The sequence below is a fragment of the Colletes latitarsis genome, chromosome 9 (assembly GCF_051014445.1).
Source record: "Colletes latitarsis isolate SP2378_abdomen chromosome 9, iyColLati1, whole genome shotgun sequence".
NCBI lineage: Eukaryota > Metazoa > Arthropoda > Insecta > Hymenoptera > Colletidae > Colletes > Colletes latitarsis.
This window is the reverse complement of record NC_135142.1, coordinates 20,100,066-20,117,280: the sequence shown is the minus strand read 5'-3', so window position 1 is coordinate 20,117,280 and position 17,215 is coordinate 20,100,066. Positions and strand designations below refer to the sequence as shown.

The 17,215-nt window shown below is 33.5% G+C and overlaps 1 protein-coding gene across 1 annotated transcript; it reads right to left on the bottom strand.

The window, feature by feature from the left end:
• Positions 1–58: 58 nt before the first annotated feature.
• Positions 59–6,739, bottom strand: LOC143345665 (cadherin-86C-like). Its single transcript, XM_076773028.1, has 7 exons — positions 6,535–6,739; positions 5,955–6,196; positions 5,323–5,406; positions 5,121–5,246; positions 4,751–4,891; positions 4,391–4,514; positions 59–270 (listed from the first exon to the last, which is right to left on the bottom strand). The coding sequence occupies exons 1-7, from the start codon at positions 6,737–6,739 to the stop codon at positions 59–61; spliced, it is 1,134 nt and encodes a 377-aa protein (XP_076629143.1).
• Between the last annotated feature and the right edge of the window lie 10,476 nt (positions 6,740–17,215).

Here is a 17,215-nt window from a genome sequence, read left to right as displayed (position 1 = left end):
CTTGATAGGTATTAAGAATCAATATTATAGAATCTTTGGTATTTATTTGGATAGCAAATTATGTCTCAGGTACCAACTTATCGCTTTCGAAATAGGGAGGCGTGTTGCCCGGTTCTCCGAGAAGGAAACCAACATCGACGACTGTAGCTTGCGCTGGAGGCTCGTCTCTGCTTCTTCTTATTTCCTCAGCAACCACAGTAAGCACTACAGGTGCACCAACGTGTGTAATTTGCGTCAGTTCCTCCAAAGGTCTGGCAAGAATTATTTCACCTGTCAATTAAACGGAAGCTTCAAACATTTATAATGCTTACTTACACTAAATTCTCATTGCAATTTTAAGACAAAGATTCCAAGAAATCTTAATGTTATCGATCAAAATCCTTGTTATTGTGTGTAAAACATTAGATGCAATAACTGGATGTATTTACAAATGGTAGTTGAACATAATTTCTGTTATTAGTAGGAACGTGGAACTAATATGAAAACAGAAATTGCATTTAATTCTAATCCGTCCCTACGCTATGTGACTTCAAAATATAAGCATTGACACGACATAAGCAACAAGTCGTAATAATCAGGATACGATCAGGATACCCTAAAATGATTCGCACGCATGTTTTGAATAACAGCCCTCCTATTACGTGCGACACCTGTAATTCAAGCTTATCGTTAAATCGTACAATTACCAAATGCCGAAAGTACGTTCGAGAAAGAAAGGAATACGAAATATATTTCACTTCTATGATAGTAACAATATTCTTAATGATATTCGAGGCAAATTAAGTCACTAATAATAAATTATATTACTCAACAAATATATATAATTTAATTTTTGTGTTCCCACTGTAGTCACCATTCAAATTCGTAAAATAATATGTTTTTAATCTAATCTTCGTACGAAAGTATTTTTCGTTACTTTTATTTTTAAGTTATTAGGATCTGCTTTTTCTCCATAAATTCGAGATTAAAATTTCAGAAAAACGTATTGACTTTCTGCCTCGAACGCCAAATTACTTACCTAAGAACGGTTCTGAATATACAGGGTGTTCGGCCACCCCTGGGAAAAATTTTAATGGGACATTCTCGAGGCTAAAATAAGACGAAAATCAAGAATACTAATTTGTTGATGGAGACTTTGTTAAAAAGTTATTAAAAAATTAAATGAAAGAATTTCAAACTATTCTGAAAAAATTATTTTTGGTTGCGGGGCTCAATTACAATCATTTTTGGTCAATACATATACACTTGAAATCCTACTTATTTTCCAGAAAAACATTCGAGTAGGTACTGAAATTTTTAGACGAAATTAAAAAATTTCAAATCATATTAAAAAAATTATATTTAGTTACAGGGATCAAATAGAATCATTTTTGGTCATTATACATATCGCCGAAATCCTACTCAGTTTCGAGAAAAAAATTCCTTACTGAAAATATAATTTCTGGCCAGAAATGTCTGCCCGAATTTTCATGCGAATCTTTAAAACGTCATAACTTCTGAACGGATTGGACGATTTTAATGTTTAAAAAAGCAAACTACGCGTATTTTGGTGGAGAATATGTACAAATCGCAAAAATATTCGAAAAGTTGGTCCTTGAGCCCGCAAAATGAGAAAAACCCCATAAAAATGGTCCAATTTTCAAACAGCCATAACTCCTACAATAGTGAATATATTTCAATGAAACTTTTTTCTGAAGTAGAGCTCATGGATACCTACAAAAAAGTATTGGACAACTTTTCTGTAGGGCCTCAAACAAAATTACTAAAAATGAAAAAAGAATTTTTAAGAAAAATCGACAGGGGGTAGGTGCCTAAATTTTTCGGCGAAAAAAAAAATTTCAAAACGTTTTGGAAAAATTATTTTCGGTTGCGGGGGTCAATGCAATCATTTTTGGTCATCAGACATACCCTCGAAATCCTACCCACTTTCGAAAAAAAAATTTGAGAATATGTAAAATTTTTCGTCAAAATTAAAAAATTTCAAATCGTTCTGGAAAAATTATTTTCGGTTGCGGAGGTCAATTACAATAATTTTTGGTGAATAGACCTACCCCCGAAATCCTACTCACTTTCTAGAAAAAAATTCAGTACGGGCGGAACTTTAAACGTTAATAACTTTTTAACGAAGCTTCCATCAACAAATTAGTATTCTTGATTTTCGTCTTATTTTGACCTCTAGAATCTCCCATTAAAATTTTTCCCAGGGGTGGCCGAACACCCTGTATATTATATGCGTACATTGATCGTGTTGAGAGCGTGCCTACAATAGTCTTCGTGTCTGTGCAATTACTTCGTTATAATTTCGTATTCAAAAATTTATGTCCCCTGTTTCTAATGAAAACCCGTTTCCCTAGTCGGCAAATACTAATTTCGCAATAAATACAAATTTCTAAGGTGCAATTAAAAAGTTAAGGCTCTCCTTATCACACTCTTTACTGCGGTATCACGCAAAGTTATAGCTGCCTGTTAATGTTTCGAGACGATAATACAACCTAAAGCAGACACGTTTATCTCCTTTATTCCTTCTGGCTCTATTCGTTCCTTTTTACCGGTTCTCTCTAGTGCCTACATTTACACACCCACACGCCTGCGAAGAGGTCGCATGCTTCACGTCACGAAATGATAAGCATCGCAGCCTGAAAAGCAGATACTGACCCCTAAGGACGATCGATACTACGCTGTAGACCGTCAAGACCTTACTCTGACCACTTCTATCGACTTCTGGCCATTTCCTCGCCTGACTCATTTTTGGTTCCGCGAAAAAATCGCTATCACCGATCTGAGACGGTAGATAGCACCCTCGAGCCGCAAACGCACGCAAAATAGGCGTGTAAAAGTCACCCCTTCGTTCACGGGCCATTCCTGTTTATTTTTCCGTGAATACGAAATCCTTATCTTGAAAAACGCGCAACAGAAATCTGATATTTCATTAATACATTGACTTAGAAATATTTGTAGCTCGAAAGTTTTAGGGCAATTATAAATAGACAGCCGATGCTCATGCAAATGCATATTTTTATGAAGAATGGATAAACACGTGAGACAGAAATTCGTTTCGTCGTTGGGTTGGTTTAAAAATAAATTTTTCATTTTGCATATTCTGAATAATGCATGAGTTTCGCATACTTCAAGCAAACTACGTATACACGAATCTATTATATTACATATTGCATAATATGTAGTGTATTTATTTCTAGTAAAATTCAGAAATTGCTAAGAGTTTCAACGACGAGAATGTGGAAAGACAGAAAAATATATCAGAAATAAACTTTGATTGTTCAAGTTGGATATAAAAATATTGTTAATTATAATCACAAGTGTTTTGTAAAATGTAACAAAACTTGGATACATTCGATATTCTGTTACAAATAAATTACAGCTTAATTTCTTTCAGTAAATATTCGTTTTCATACAATGTTATAAAGAACAAATAATCTTATATCTTTTTTTTTTTCGTTCACGTGAATGCTTTCAGGCTAGACACACGAACACACACAGGCATGCAGGCACTTTCTCGAGCTCGTACTCGTTCATATTTCTGTATCCATAAATGTCAAATTTAAAAAGTGCACCGAGGCAATCAGCAAAAAAAGTAGGTATAATATGCATTTATTTAAGCTACGAAGGATTTCACGGAAACGTAATTTACATAATTTAACTCTGATCAAAAGCCGCAATAATTTAGCTAAAGACCCTGCACGCAGTTGGTTGCTAACCTTTGGCTTAAACGATAAAAGAGGTATGCGGTTATAAATTATAATGTGTTAATAGGGTTACTAAGAAATAGGAGAATATTTTAATTTTTCTTTTGAATATTTTAATTCCGTGGATTAGTCATTTTTAGAAATTAAAGACTTTCTTTCCAGAAATCTTTTTTTTCTATTGGGGTTTCTTTCATTACTATGAGGATTGTTTCACAGCTGGAAGTGGCGATTAACAAAGCGATAAATTAATTTCAAAGATTAGCGATCTACTTGATTATTTTTGAGAAATCAGGTTACACGATGGTGCATATGAATGTCTACGCTTGTGTACTTTCAGTTTATTTATTTACTAATAACGGCGCCATAAATTGCAATCATGGCTACAGATTATAATGCGTGTTACTCTCCTTACTTGGAAAAGATATTCTTAATTTATCTTGGGGAAAAAGTGCTAATGCACTTTACTTATTGCAGTGTTTCGTGTAACAGCAATCTTTGTGGAAACTAATTGCAGCCTTTCGTGTAACAGTAAACCTGCTAGGAAAATTTTCAGCACAGATAGTGACTGTGTGATTATTAATCGTTGCTACGGTTTTCTTCATCAAAGATAATAAAATACGATCGATTCTATTGCAACAATGATTTCAATTTGAGGCTACTAATAAAATCATGATATACTTTCTTACCACTTGTTTCCGAAATATTAAAAAATGGTGTAAACGGATTGCCTTCAGACACGAGACCGTAAACAATTTCCCGCGGAACTCCTTTATCCCCGTCTTCAGCATGCACTCGTATGACTATATCACCCTAAAATTCGCATAAAAATGTTTCTGTTTTTAAATGTTTTCAAATCTGTTCAATTCATATTCTTACAGTATCGTTAATATCATACAGTGTCCGTTTAAACACTAAAATAAACTGTGTATTATTTGAATTTAGTAATCAATACATTTGTTCGAAGCTCTTTGCATTCCGAGATCGTTATTTTTTAATTCGTGTACTCAAATATAAATAAGGCTAAAGCTGAGAAAAATGGTACTTACAGGCTGTATAGAATTATTAATTCTGGTGAGAGGCGGAGCTAACGTAAAAATCGGAGGGACATCCTGAACATCCTGAACTATCACCACCAGATTTAATCCTGCAATATTTCTAGTATCTTTTCCGGGCTCGGTATACGGATCCTAGTAAACCAAAAATTTAATTTCGAAACTTTTTAATCATTTTACGAAAGTACCAATCTACTATTTCACTACAGTAATAAAATTGTCATGAAAAGCAGAAAATCTGGAAGTAGACATTCTATATTCGTTTTTTTGTTTCTTATAACCAGTTTACGTTTATTTATTTTGTACATTTATTTTTTTATTTTAAGCACTATTTTATGAAAATAAGCGTTCAAATCTTTCGTACCGTAGCATACATGGTGAGCGTGTATACAGATTGCGTTTCAAAATCCAATTCGCCGATTAAAGTAATAACTCCTCGCGTTTGCGTGGGCGTTTGTCGCTGCCTTATAGTGAAAAGTTCCTTCGGTTGCTGAAACAACGATACCGCATTGCATTTCAATATTGTTATTTATACACAAAAGAGACAATTTATGTGTAGAACGCACCCAGAGTTCGATGTATACAGGTTTTCCGCTCCACGAATTAGCTCTCACCAGAAGATAATCCAGTTCCTTTCCTGGCTTAGTGTCCTAAACAAATAAGTCTAATCGTTTTAAACTGTTTTATAACAGAGTTTATAACAGAGTTTACTGTTTTATAACTGTTTTATAATCTTTGATTATTTACGATTATTTTTCAATACAAAATGTTTAAATTCTCAAAATAATAAATACCGAATTCCCACAATTGATTTCTCAGTTTCTTTCATAAAAATACAAAGAAAAAATTGAAAGAATTTCAAGGGCACTAGCCAAAATTCTAGCTCGAATTAAAAACCAATTGGTAAATTCGAGGTCACTTTTCCTACCATGAATTACAGAACACACAGTTGATTTCATGCCATAAGAGCTTGATAAATGAAGGAATATGAAATACAGTAGAGGGATAGCTAAATGGAACGACGCGGATATCCTCCGACCGTAGAATCACATAAATGTAATGAGAACCATAAACGCAACGATTTATCGTACGATGAGTCGTACGTCGAGATGCAACGATAGACTTGTGGCAGCGTTGCGACGCCATTTATCTCATAATCGAGTCTTAGAAAGTTTCGTTTAGACTGATAAATAATTACCTCGGGTACCATTATGAGGGAAGGTATGTGCGGGAATATTTTATCACGCGGTGTTGTAGCATTTGTAACAGAAATAGTAGCTTGCATCGAGTTCGAGTCACCCTTCGTGTCCCTAACTCTCACAGCAAAATCGTGAAGGCGTCCGGCAACTAGTCGTTTCGTTAGGATCACATTAGCTTGACATACTTTATTGTACAACGTGCACGGTAGGTTGTCGATCCTTACAACAGGTGTGATTGTAGCTAAACAAATAAAAAGCACGTATACAACATGAAACAAACGATCGCTTCTTAAATTAGTTAATCGATAAAACTATCTTCCCGTATAGGTCAATTCGTCGGGCAAAAAATTGACTCAGGAATATATTTATCTTATTAATATGAACATTTAGATGTTAATTTATCGTATTCTTTTTTTTGCGAAAATGAGTTACATTTTATGATATATTTCTAAAATTCCGTAGAATTTAGCAAAAGAGATGAAATAACATACTTGTATATATTAATATTAACGGGTGTATAATGTACACAATTTGCTTGGTTTAAAAGGCAAAGAAGCGATATTGTAAATAAACGGTTACCAGTTATTTCGAAAACAAGTGGAAAGTCTGCATCTTGATCAGTCGCACGAAGACGAAAAATGACTGAATCTACTTCCGCATCGGAAGGGACCAAAACCAGACCCATGTCCGTGGAGGTATCAAAACGTGGACGGGCCCCCTTCGTCCATGCAAAAACGAATCCGAAATAAATCCATACTTTGCACCATGCTCCTGAAAAGGGCATTCTGGAAAAAGAATATCATTTGTTCTCATATTTCGCTTTACTTGATTACATTAATTTTGTATTAATTCGATAATGCAATTTCCGTGCTCAAATGATAATTTTTATATCAGATTCAAGTAACAAAATTATTGTTTGTGTGATCGATGATTTCAGTAATAGAAATTATTTTTTTTCATTTATCACTGTATCATGAAAAAGTCTAAACATGGCCCTGATACGATTTTTAATTGTATGTAACGTAAATTACTTGCAAATTTGAGAAATTCGTACACTTTCAAAGAAGGTCGTCTCTGGATTTATTTTCATCTGGAAAAATCTTGTTAAAACCGAAGAATAATAAGCTTGTTTACGCGCAGTGTAATCAAATAAATTCTCTGTATACGATAAAAGAAACTGTAAGATTAGATATGTTAATTCTATCGCTGAGACAATTAAGTAATAATTCAGTTCGTAATCGATAATCGTCGAATGTTACCGGTTACGTTACGTTGATGATAAAATCGATACCTCGTTATACGAGTTTCGCTTGTTTCTTTTCTAAATATTACAAGGATGCCCGAATGAGTTCAAACCCACTCAACTGCCTTGCAGCCACTCCACTTATCGAGCCAGTAATTATTTAAGAAAATCGGTAGTCATTCCTCGAGACCGCGTGATAGGGCGGGTATATCCATCCTTTCTATGGGCACCGGATTTAATTTACTCACGATAGTTCCAAGTACATAGTCTTTTAGATATTCTTGGTAAACACTGCGATGATCTCCTTAAAAACAACTATTTTTAGAAATAATTTCCTGTCTAATTATTTTCTTGTATTAGGTAATCGACACTTGTCTTACTATTATACACATATGGATCGTTGGATGAGAAAATGATCATCTTCCAGAAGATTATGTTACTTTTTTGTCGAAAATACAGTACATCTGTACGTTGTCCTGTATTTTCAAATTATTAATAATATTATATCTCAATGGAAGGCTACTTTCCCTCTTATTAAAATAAGTAACATATCTAGTCAAGTTCAAAAGTTATTTACAAAGAATTTAATACTGAAGTTTATATAATTGTACGATTAGAAAATCCGTTTTAATAAGGTGACCGGAAATTAACTGCAACGAAATGCACTTCCTGAGCAGTGCACTATTTTATTTAATACCCATTCGTCGAGCTAAAACCAATCGATTTTATACGTCAAAGTGATTTATCGAACAAGCCAAGTAGTAAATATCACAAAATGCTCATTTTACTATAAAAGAGTTAATATTGTATTTATAATAATACTGTTAATATAATTAGTACTTGTGGGATTAGATTTAAATTCACCCAAGGATAGCAAATCAATAAATTGAAGAACACTAATATTCTTTTAACCGATATCTAGATGAGATAAAATTTTGATTTGGTTGATATTTCGGTTACTATCAATTATATGAAAAAGTTTTGTAGAACAAAAGAATTTCCAACTTCAATTAGCATCAACTTCTATTATGCGGATCAAAGCTGTAAAAGCAACGGTAAGCAAGAAAGCGTGTTTTATGGAGAAACAGGTCCTTTCGTGCAACTCGTATTAGGTCAGATTTTATATTCAGTCTTTGTAAGTCAAATTATTCTACGATGTCCACGTTCTACTTATTCAAATTACCATATTACCCTTAATCCAGGACTATTCTCTTTTTTTCATGCAATATACAGTTTTTTGGTTGGCGACCCCCATGATCCTTTGTCTATGCAAATTAGAAGAGTAAATATTATTCACGAACAACGAATACAACTTAGATTATTCCATAAAGTAACTCCCATTTACGTTAAAAATCAATTTAATATTTTTATTTGTTATTCGCAAATGAAATTTGCCTGACCTACGTCAATCTTTAATTTCTCACATTATACACTTCTTTATATTACATATATTTTCATACATCATTAAGCTGATAATAACTTGGATTCGAGTCAAAATGTTCTAATCAATGTAAATTTTCAATTTAATTTCCTTAATTTTCTCGTGACAAGATTTACGAAAGAACTTATTTTCTTCTGATCTATAAGTTTTGATACGGGAAATTTGCTTAATTCTGTCAGACAAGAGTGTTGAAATGTCTTGTAGCTTAGACCGCAAGTTTAGCCACCCTATAGAGACGTTACAAGCTTCATCGCTCCGTCACATGAAGGACTGACACAACGACAGTCTGTACATATACACGAAGCATAAGCGTGCAGAAGACGGTACAATTGCGGTAGTAAAGTGAATTAGGGGCAAAGACGGAACACGCATTATCATTACTTTCACAGCTGACAGACAAGGGGAAGGTAGATCAGACGAAACCAAGAACGATCAAACGCAGTTATTTCGATAAATTTGCAAAATAAAATAATAAATCATTCTATTTGATCTGTAAAATATTTGAAGTCAATTGGAATGAAACTTACTACTTACGGAACGACAATTGTCAGTCTACAAAGAGCTATTTTTGCTTCTAAAATATAAAACTGTGTCAAAGTGTATGAACGATAGTAGACGTTGCACAGCGTGAACGTTTTTTCGTCGACTCGATCACAAATACAATTTGTGTCAAGGGTCTAATATGTCCGGTCGCGGGCTGAAAGAATGCAATTCTTGAAATTTATGTTCGATGTGGAGATACAATTTATAATTCCATCACCGTTACTACCGAGCAATTTTTATTAACTGCAAAGAGATTTTGGGTCTTGATAAAATCGCAAATATTGATTTTATAATCAAGAAACGGGGTCGTGACCATTCACTGTTCATGATTACAACACGTTGTTGTATAGTGTTCGTTGAGTCATCGGTCAGTTCTCTGCGTCGACTGTAAATTTCACGAGGTTATTTCGAAAGACAAATGATTACGATGGAAGAATGATGCATACATTTTTAGAAATTTCAGTTAAGTGATAATGAAACGAACGTTGATAATAAAACAATTCTGATTTTAATTCTAACACTTGTGTTTTATCGTTATTTTCGGTTTCGAGTTTCTTTCTTCGATGCTTGCACTTTTTGGATTTTTCAATTTTCTTTATTGTAAGCATTTTGCAAGGAACTTTGTTCAAATTGAAATTTGGTATACTCCGTGTGAAAATAGAAGGGTGTTAAGACATCATTTTGCTGTTTTCAAAATCGTTTAAAGATTACAAACCTTCATGCTTCTCAGATTCAAAAGGAAAGAATAGTTTACAAAGCAATTCAGGGCGATTGAAATCAGTAATTGTTTCGGTGTTTCTTACAAACTCATTCTTGCAATTATCGTAAGAGGAAAATCAATTTACTGCAATTAATGTTTGCCTTCTCTGTCTTGTTTAAAGGTGTTAAAATAATTCGTCGCAGTTGTTTGCGTAAACCACTTTCTCTCCAGTATTATAGTTTACTCTTTGACGTACTTCTGCCACGTGCCGATTACATCAGTAATATATTAGAATGGGGAATATGTAGGTTATCGACTATTATCAGAAAAGGCCAACAAATTTGTCTCCCTATTTTGTAGGCGCGTAAGGACGCGAAGATAATATCAATTGCTGAAGAATATTTTTCAAAAAATCGAATAATATTATCTCAAAGCGTAGACACACTTGTGATCTTTATAATTGTCGGAAACGTAAATTAATAGTAATTCAAAAAAGAGTAACAATGTGATGAAAATATGTGCTTGTTTTACTGAAATCATCTATTACAGAAAATATAGTTCAAGCAAGTAAATTTATTTTCAATGAACTTCTCAATCTTTGCTTTGGACATTAAGAAATAGTTTATATCTAAAATGTAGTGTTTATATAAATACTAATACGTTGTATGTACTCTTTCTGTTTTTGGATATTATTGCCATGTCGGCGAATGGCGTGTCTTAATTCATAACTTATTTACGACATCGCAAAGTCCACAGTTAATTTTTAATATTAGCAATAAGTTCAATACTACTTGCTTCTAGGGTTCAAAGAACTTTAACTAAACTTCGAAGAATTATACGGCTTAAACCACCGTGGTTAACAATTTAAAGCTCATTAAATTTGAATTGCTTTTTGTCTGAGCATCAGAAACTGTAGGTAAATATTTAATGATTCAGATTTCACATTAATATGCAAATGCGGATGTACATACGTCTTCAAAGACGAGCTTGAACTCGTCTTTTGTGTATAAGAGTTTAATGGTATCACTGCCGGTCAATGTCCACTCTGGATGGATCGATTTGCTTTTCCTTTTTCCCTTAGCGTTTGACACGCACTAGTATTATCAAATACTCGCGTACGTACAACCTACGTTTATGTAAACTTCGATCAGAATACAAAATTATTCGACTTTGACTATATCCTTCCTAGCATGCTCGTAAACGTGTTATCACTTTAGATCATGTATATTCTATTTGTGTCAAACGATCGACAAAGGGGGAAATATTATTGATCTCTAAGCAATCAAATTGGCACCAAGAAATGTGAATGAAATTGGACATACAAATTACTGTTGTCATTGCAAGTGCAAGTATTCATAGAACGTTCTTATCGCATAAAATTAGAGTGTAAAGTGTCGGCTTTATACTATTTTTGTAGTGCATGAATGAGAAACTCTTATTAGGTGTAAGTAAACGTACAATTACAAATACTGTTTCTATATGATTACCAAGAATTTCCTTTGAAAAGAATAGTAAAGCATTTCGATAAGTTATTATCAACTATACATATAGGCTGAAAGTTCATTCTATTTGTCTTTGCAATATTTAATTTAACTTATCTTTATGGTAACCAGACTATGAATATTTTAATTTTTTTATTTTGATACAATTTGAGTAATTTTATAATATAAATACACAGTAATTTTAACTGTTAGAATTTATTTATTGTGGACGAAATAGAAAAATAGATAATAATAGTTTGTAACAGAAAAACATGGATGCCCGTCCGCTGAACAGAATTAAACAAGCAACAACCCAGGCAATCAATAAAACCAAACATTCGCAGTCAATACCCGGACTCGCTAATTACCGCTAAATTCAACATTAACGAAAGTATTACTAAAATTAAAATATTATACATAGAACAGTAATATATATAAAATAATGCAATACAGAATAGTAATAAATAATAGTTCAACTAGTTTTATTATATACATATGATCAGTTACTGTCAAATGATATTAAATTATTTGTTTCATTAATCAGGTTTATTTAAATATATCATAGTTATTATTTCTTATCAATTATAGTGATATAATTAGACGAAGCTTAGATTTATTACGCGACGAATTGCGTAGGGGAATAGAATGACTACAGAAATCAATTCAATTAAATCGTTTGTTTAAACGCTATAAATGGTTCTGGAATGAATTTTTTATATTTACTTCAATTCGACAGAATGTCTACTATTAATTAATCAAACGGTTAGACACCCCTCGCGTTACGAAATGTGGGACAATCAAATATCTTCGTTAGTGGGAAACACAATATCGTGCTGGCATGCTAGTCTGGTTTAAAGCATACGATACGCGTCACTAAAACATTTAGTCTGCAGCATTCGATAGATAGATTTATTGAAAATTCAAATGTCTGAAAATGTCTATAATATATCCAGAAAATATTTAATTTCAGTCTGGATAAAATCATCATATATAAATATTTTTATTTTCCGTGAAAGATATTAACAATAATTTCAGACCGTTCACGTGTACAAGAGTAAAATAAATATACATATAGAAATAATTTTAAAAAATGTAGAACTAATTAAAACTAAATATAATCTTCGTTTATTATTTTAAATGTACTCTATTGGGTAAAGTTAAAAAAAAAACATAGATTGGTTAATAAATGCATAGGATTTAGATCCTCGGGAAATGTTAATACATACTTACCTGATCGCATAATCATTCAATACCGCGAAACCGTGAAGCAATGCATGTTCCCATGGACATCCATCGATCGTTCATTTAACATATCCTTCGAGGATACATTTCCCGCGCAAAATAATTCATGCACCGAATAATATGCACTTCCGGTAAATCGTTCCCTTTTCCCTCCAAAGAATCGTTTGTTGTTTGTGATAACAAAAATTCGCCCCTCGAAGTTTCAAGAAGAGAATAGAGTTTGTTAAAACAACGAAATATTGATAACATCTTGTCGTAGTAAATAACACCAGTCCGAGGACGTCGAACGAACCACTATACACTGAAACGATTACTTAACACTTGTCACTTAGAATTTTCATTATTGTTGTTATTTATGTGTAGTTTGATTTTGAACACCACGTTCGTTTTAGCAAATAATGTCTTTGTGTCGTCTCGCGGTTTATTCGGTTCGACGAAAGCGGGGATTTCACTTTGGGAATTAACCGTGGTCGAGGGTCGACATTTTCGAGGGTTGTGGAAGAACGCAACACTTCACGTGGCCGCGAACGTCGCGCATGTGAAGGGGTTCACCCGTTCAACCCCCAACACCAACGTTGTGCGTTGGTGTCACGTGTACGCCGCGTCACACTAACCACCCCCACCACAGGATGCTGAAGGTGCATCCACCTTTCCTTCGAGATTGCTGATCTCCATTGGGAGATTTCTAAAATGATATTAATAGTAATAATTTATCCAGAATTTAATTAGAATTTATAGAGCTGGTTCTGAAACACAATTTAAACACCATTTATTAAGTATATCAATTTTTATCTTTTTTTTTATATTTAAACTATACGTCAAAATAAAACACGTTGACTGCCAGTTATTCTACGAGGCTACGATCTTTTATCTATAATATAATTTATAAATTTCACATATCAATTGCTTGTTTTTAAATTATAAAAAATTAAAAATTTGGGTTTCAATGTGTGTACGAAGAAACTGCCAGTTATCGATGTAATACAGAAAGGTAGCGCACCTTCGATGAGTCAGGACTTGAAAAGTCAGGGTACTAGTACGTACACAACCCCTAATAAGAAGGGTTCTCTAACGCAGGGGTTGCGTGATTGGTTTAAAACGGAGAGCAAGTTTCACCAATGGACATTTCGCGCCTATTTTTTGTTGTTAATCACCGGTTCTGGACGAGATAAGGCCTACATATGTATATGATTTCATATGACGAAGCACGTTCATAAATGATGCCAATGCTAATAATAGTGGGGATTTGATTACAGTCTAAATTTAACACATTGACGCTATTTTATTATCTCTTTTTTTAAGTTTTATTGCAATCACGAAATAAAAATTTTAATTAGAAGTAAAGTACATATTGTGAATATTTTGTAACGCGTTTTAAAGGCACATAAAACTTTGGATATACTGTGTAAATAATTTCAACATGAAAATTTAGTACTATAATTAACATACGTATGCTTTAATTTCTAACGCTTCGACTCGTGCTTTTTATGTCAAAGCAAAAGTGGAATAGAAATTATTACAAATGAACATTTGGCCAGTAATTAATAATTGATAGTATCAAATATTTGAATACACTAACGATTTAATGAGTTTGAAATAATACAAAATTTCGCGATTAACGATTCTAACGAAATGAGGATGTTTGGTGAACTGTTATGGCGTATCGAGCTTGCAGTACGTACACACAAAGGGCCATGCATGCAAATTGCGCGTAGAATGAATGCATCGCCGCGAGTGTATACAGTGGTGTTACAGGATCGGAACTAGTAACAGTATGGCCCTAGGAAATAATGATTATTTATCATTTACTGGAACGTGTTGTGTAAAAAATTGCGGGACCCCATTGTACGAACAAATCTGTGACACCCTTTATGGAAAGATTGAGAGCCTGATGCATATTCGTTGGATAATGTCTGACGCTACACGCACGCCACTTATAAAGAACCGCTAATTTTGATTTATTTTTAGTCTCTGGAAAGGAAATTTGATTATCTCATAAGAATTGTCCATTTTGCTACGTTATGTCTAATTACAGCTACTATTTATAAAAGAAAGTAATGTCAGGAAAGAAGAGGAACAAATCTGCAACATGATTTGCAATCTGAAAACAGAACAGAAGTTTTATACCGATCAAAGAATGAAATAAAATTTATATATTCATGAAAGCAACAAATGCAGACAAAACTATTATATACAGAGTTTCAACTTTCGAATAAAGTAAAATGATTTTGGTAGAGTTGAAGGAATAACATTAAAAAGTAGATCTATAAATCACGTAGAACATAACTAATAGTCAAATATATACATTAATTGAATGCAAGAAGTATGAAAGGCATAGGTCGATTCTTGGAACTATTCCAAACACTAGCCATACTGGAAGACAATAAGAATGTCGTTGAATTCTTCAACCCCCTAAGGGCGGAACATTTCGAAGCCAAGCAATCGTCGTTAGAAAGAAACGAACATAAATATAGTACAGGCAAATAAAATCGAGTTTATTATAATTGCTATTTTACTTTCGAAGCATACGTATGAATATGCATCTATTGCAAACGAAATAAGGTAAAAAATTTGCTAAGCACGTACATTCATCGTCCCCCAAGGGTTGAGAATACGAAACGATCGAATATGCTTTAAGAAACCTAAATCATAAAATGAAGTTTTGTAAACCGAAACAAGTTGCTAATAGCCAGCGGTAATGAATGCGGCTATAATTATATATAATTGACCAAAAGAAAAACGAAGATAATTAGAATCGACTACGTTTCTTATATGCATAGTTTTAAAATGCACTTGTTCTTGTTCAGTTAATTTCAATGCTAAACGAATGACTGTTTCTATTCATTAAGTATTGCTACGTTACTGATTCCTCCTGGAAACGCCACTAGGTTATTCCGCAGGCAGTCTGGGCCAGTGAAGGATTGAAAAGGAGCGGCACAGGGGAGTGACTCGAACACTGACCAGTCGCTTATATAGCCACCGAAGATTAGCATAAAGTTACACGCGAGGCTAACGTTCAGGAACACGATAAGGGAGTACGTGCCCTGTTTCCACGGCTTCTTACCTTCCAACCTACAACCGACTGTGCGTATTGCTTCAATCATAATTCTGACTCGCTTGTTTTCTGTGCAATATGCTCCGTGTACATAGTCTGGTCGAAGTCGAGTTACGATCACAAATGGGCTAATTTTTCGTACTAAAATAAACCAAAAACGTATAATAAAATTTCCTCCTACGAAACTTTATTTTTCTTTAAATTAATTTCTTTTTCTACTGTGTTATGGTACACTTTACTAAATGATGCTTCAAACATTGTTTATACGATTTTTAAATTTGGAAGGTTTGATTTTTTGTATTTTTCAATGTTTTGCGAAACAAGTAGTTTCAAAATTCTGTATTTATGGACGTCTGCGCGTGGGTTTTGCTTCACTTCGATCATTTTATTGCATCATGAATTATTGATATTTCGATGAAATTTATAATTGCTTTTGGTTTAATATAATCGTAAGTAAAGGCAAGTTGATTGCATCAGAACACAGTAAATGTGTTCGAAGCCATAGAAACGATAAAAATGTCCAGATTTAACGCGCAAAGGACGGTTAAAGCTATTAAAAATGTGTATCAATTTACTGTGATTGGTATAAAATATGTGTACGTCTTTCTAAGCATATTTCTCGTGTAGGAGTGTGCGTGTGTCGCTGCGCGTTCAGCCCCTTGACATTTAACCCCTTGTCGCATGGCGTGCCGTATACGACTCATGCCAACTATTTTATTCTAATTTTTGTCCTTTATTATTCAAAGATAATTTAGTGCACGTTACGACCCATCTGTTGTATAGACAGACGATAACAGAACATGTTACAGTATCGAGATAAATATATTAACCCTTTCTAACAAGACCCTGGTCAATTCAGATGTTTCCACTCGCACACTATGGTTTTTCTATATTTCTTTATTGTTTATTTATATTAACATATAGTCAGTAGTTCGTATAGTTGAGTACACAGGTTTATGGAATTAATTGTTTTACATACACCTAGATAAAAAGCTAAAAAAAAGTTCTACATTTTTAAAATTCAGTTATATAAAATATTGCTGTAAAACTTACACAGAGGAACCTATGGGCGAAGAGAACCTTGGGTGTGATTGACCCATCGAGGCCAGCTATACGTCCAGCTAATTTCCATTTTAACAATGGATTCTTCGCTTACCGGTATTTCGTTTCACGATATTATCTACACAGGCTGTCCACCTCGCGATAGTTACTACTCTTTCTTATTAAAGAAAAAGGATTCCATCGCAAAGGTTCTAATTACGATTTTATTCGTGATAAGTTTCGCCGTGTGTAATAGTACGTGATTAGTAGAACTCCAGCAAGATTATTCCGGTGATTTATTTATTCTAGTCCGAATATTTCTTTTTAAATGCAGTAGTTAAATATTATTTAAGAAACCGCTGACTTAAGGAATTCTAATAAACTTGAATGCGATAAGAAACTAATTTTTATTGCAAATCGTGATTGTTAAGAATATTGTAGGACTATCGTGTATAAATAACTTTTAGAATACGCGTGGAAGTCAACAATAAATAATCGTTTATCGTTACCAAAA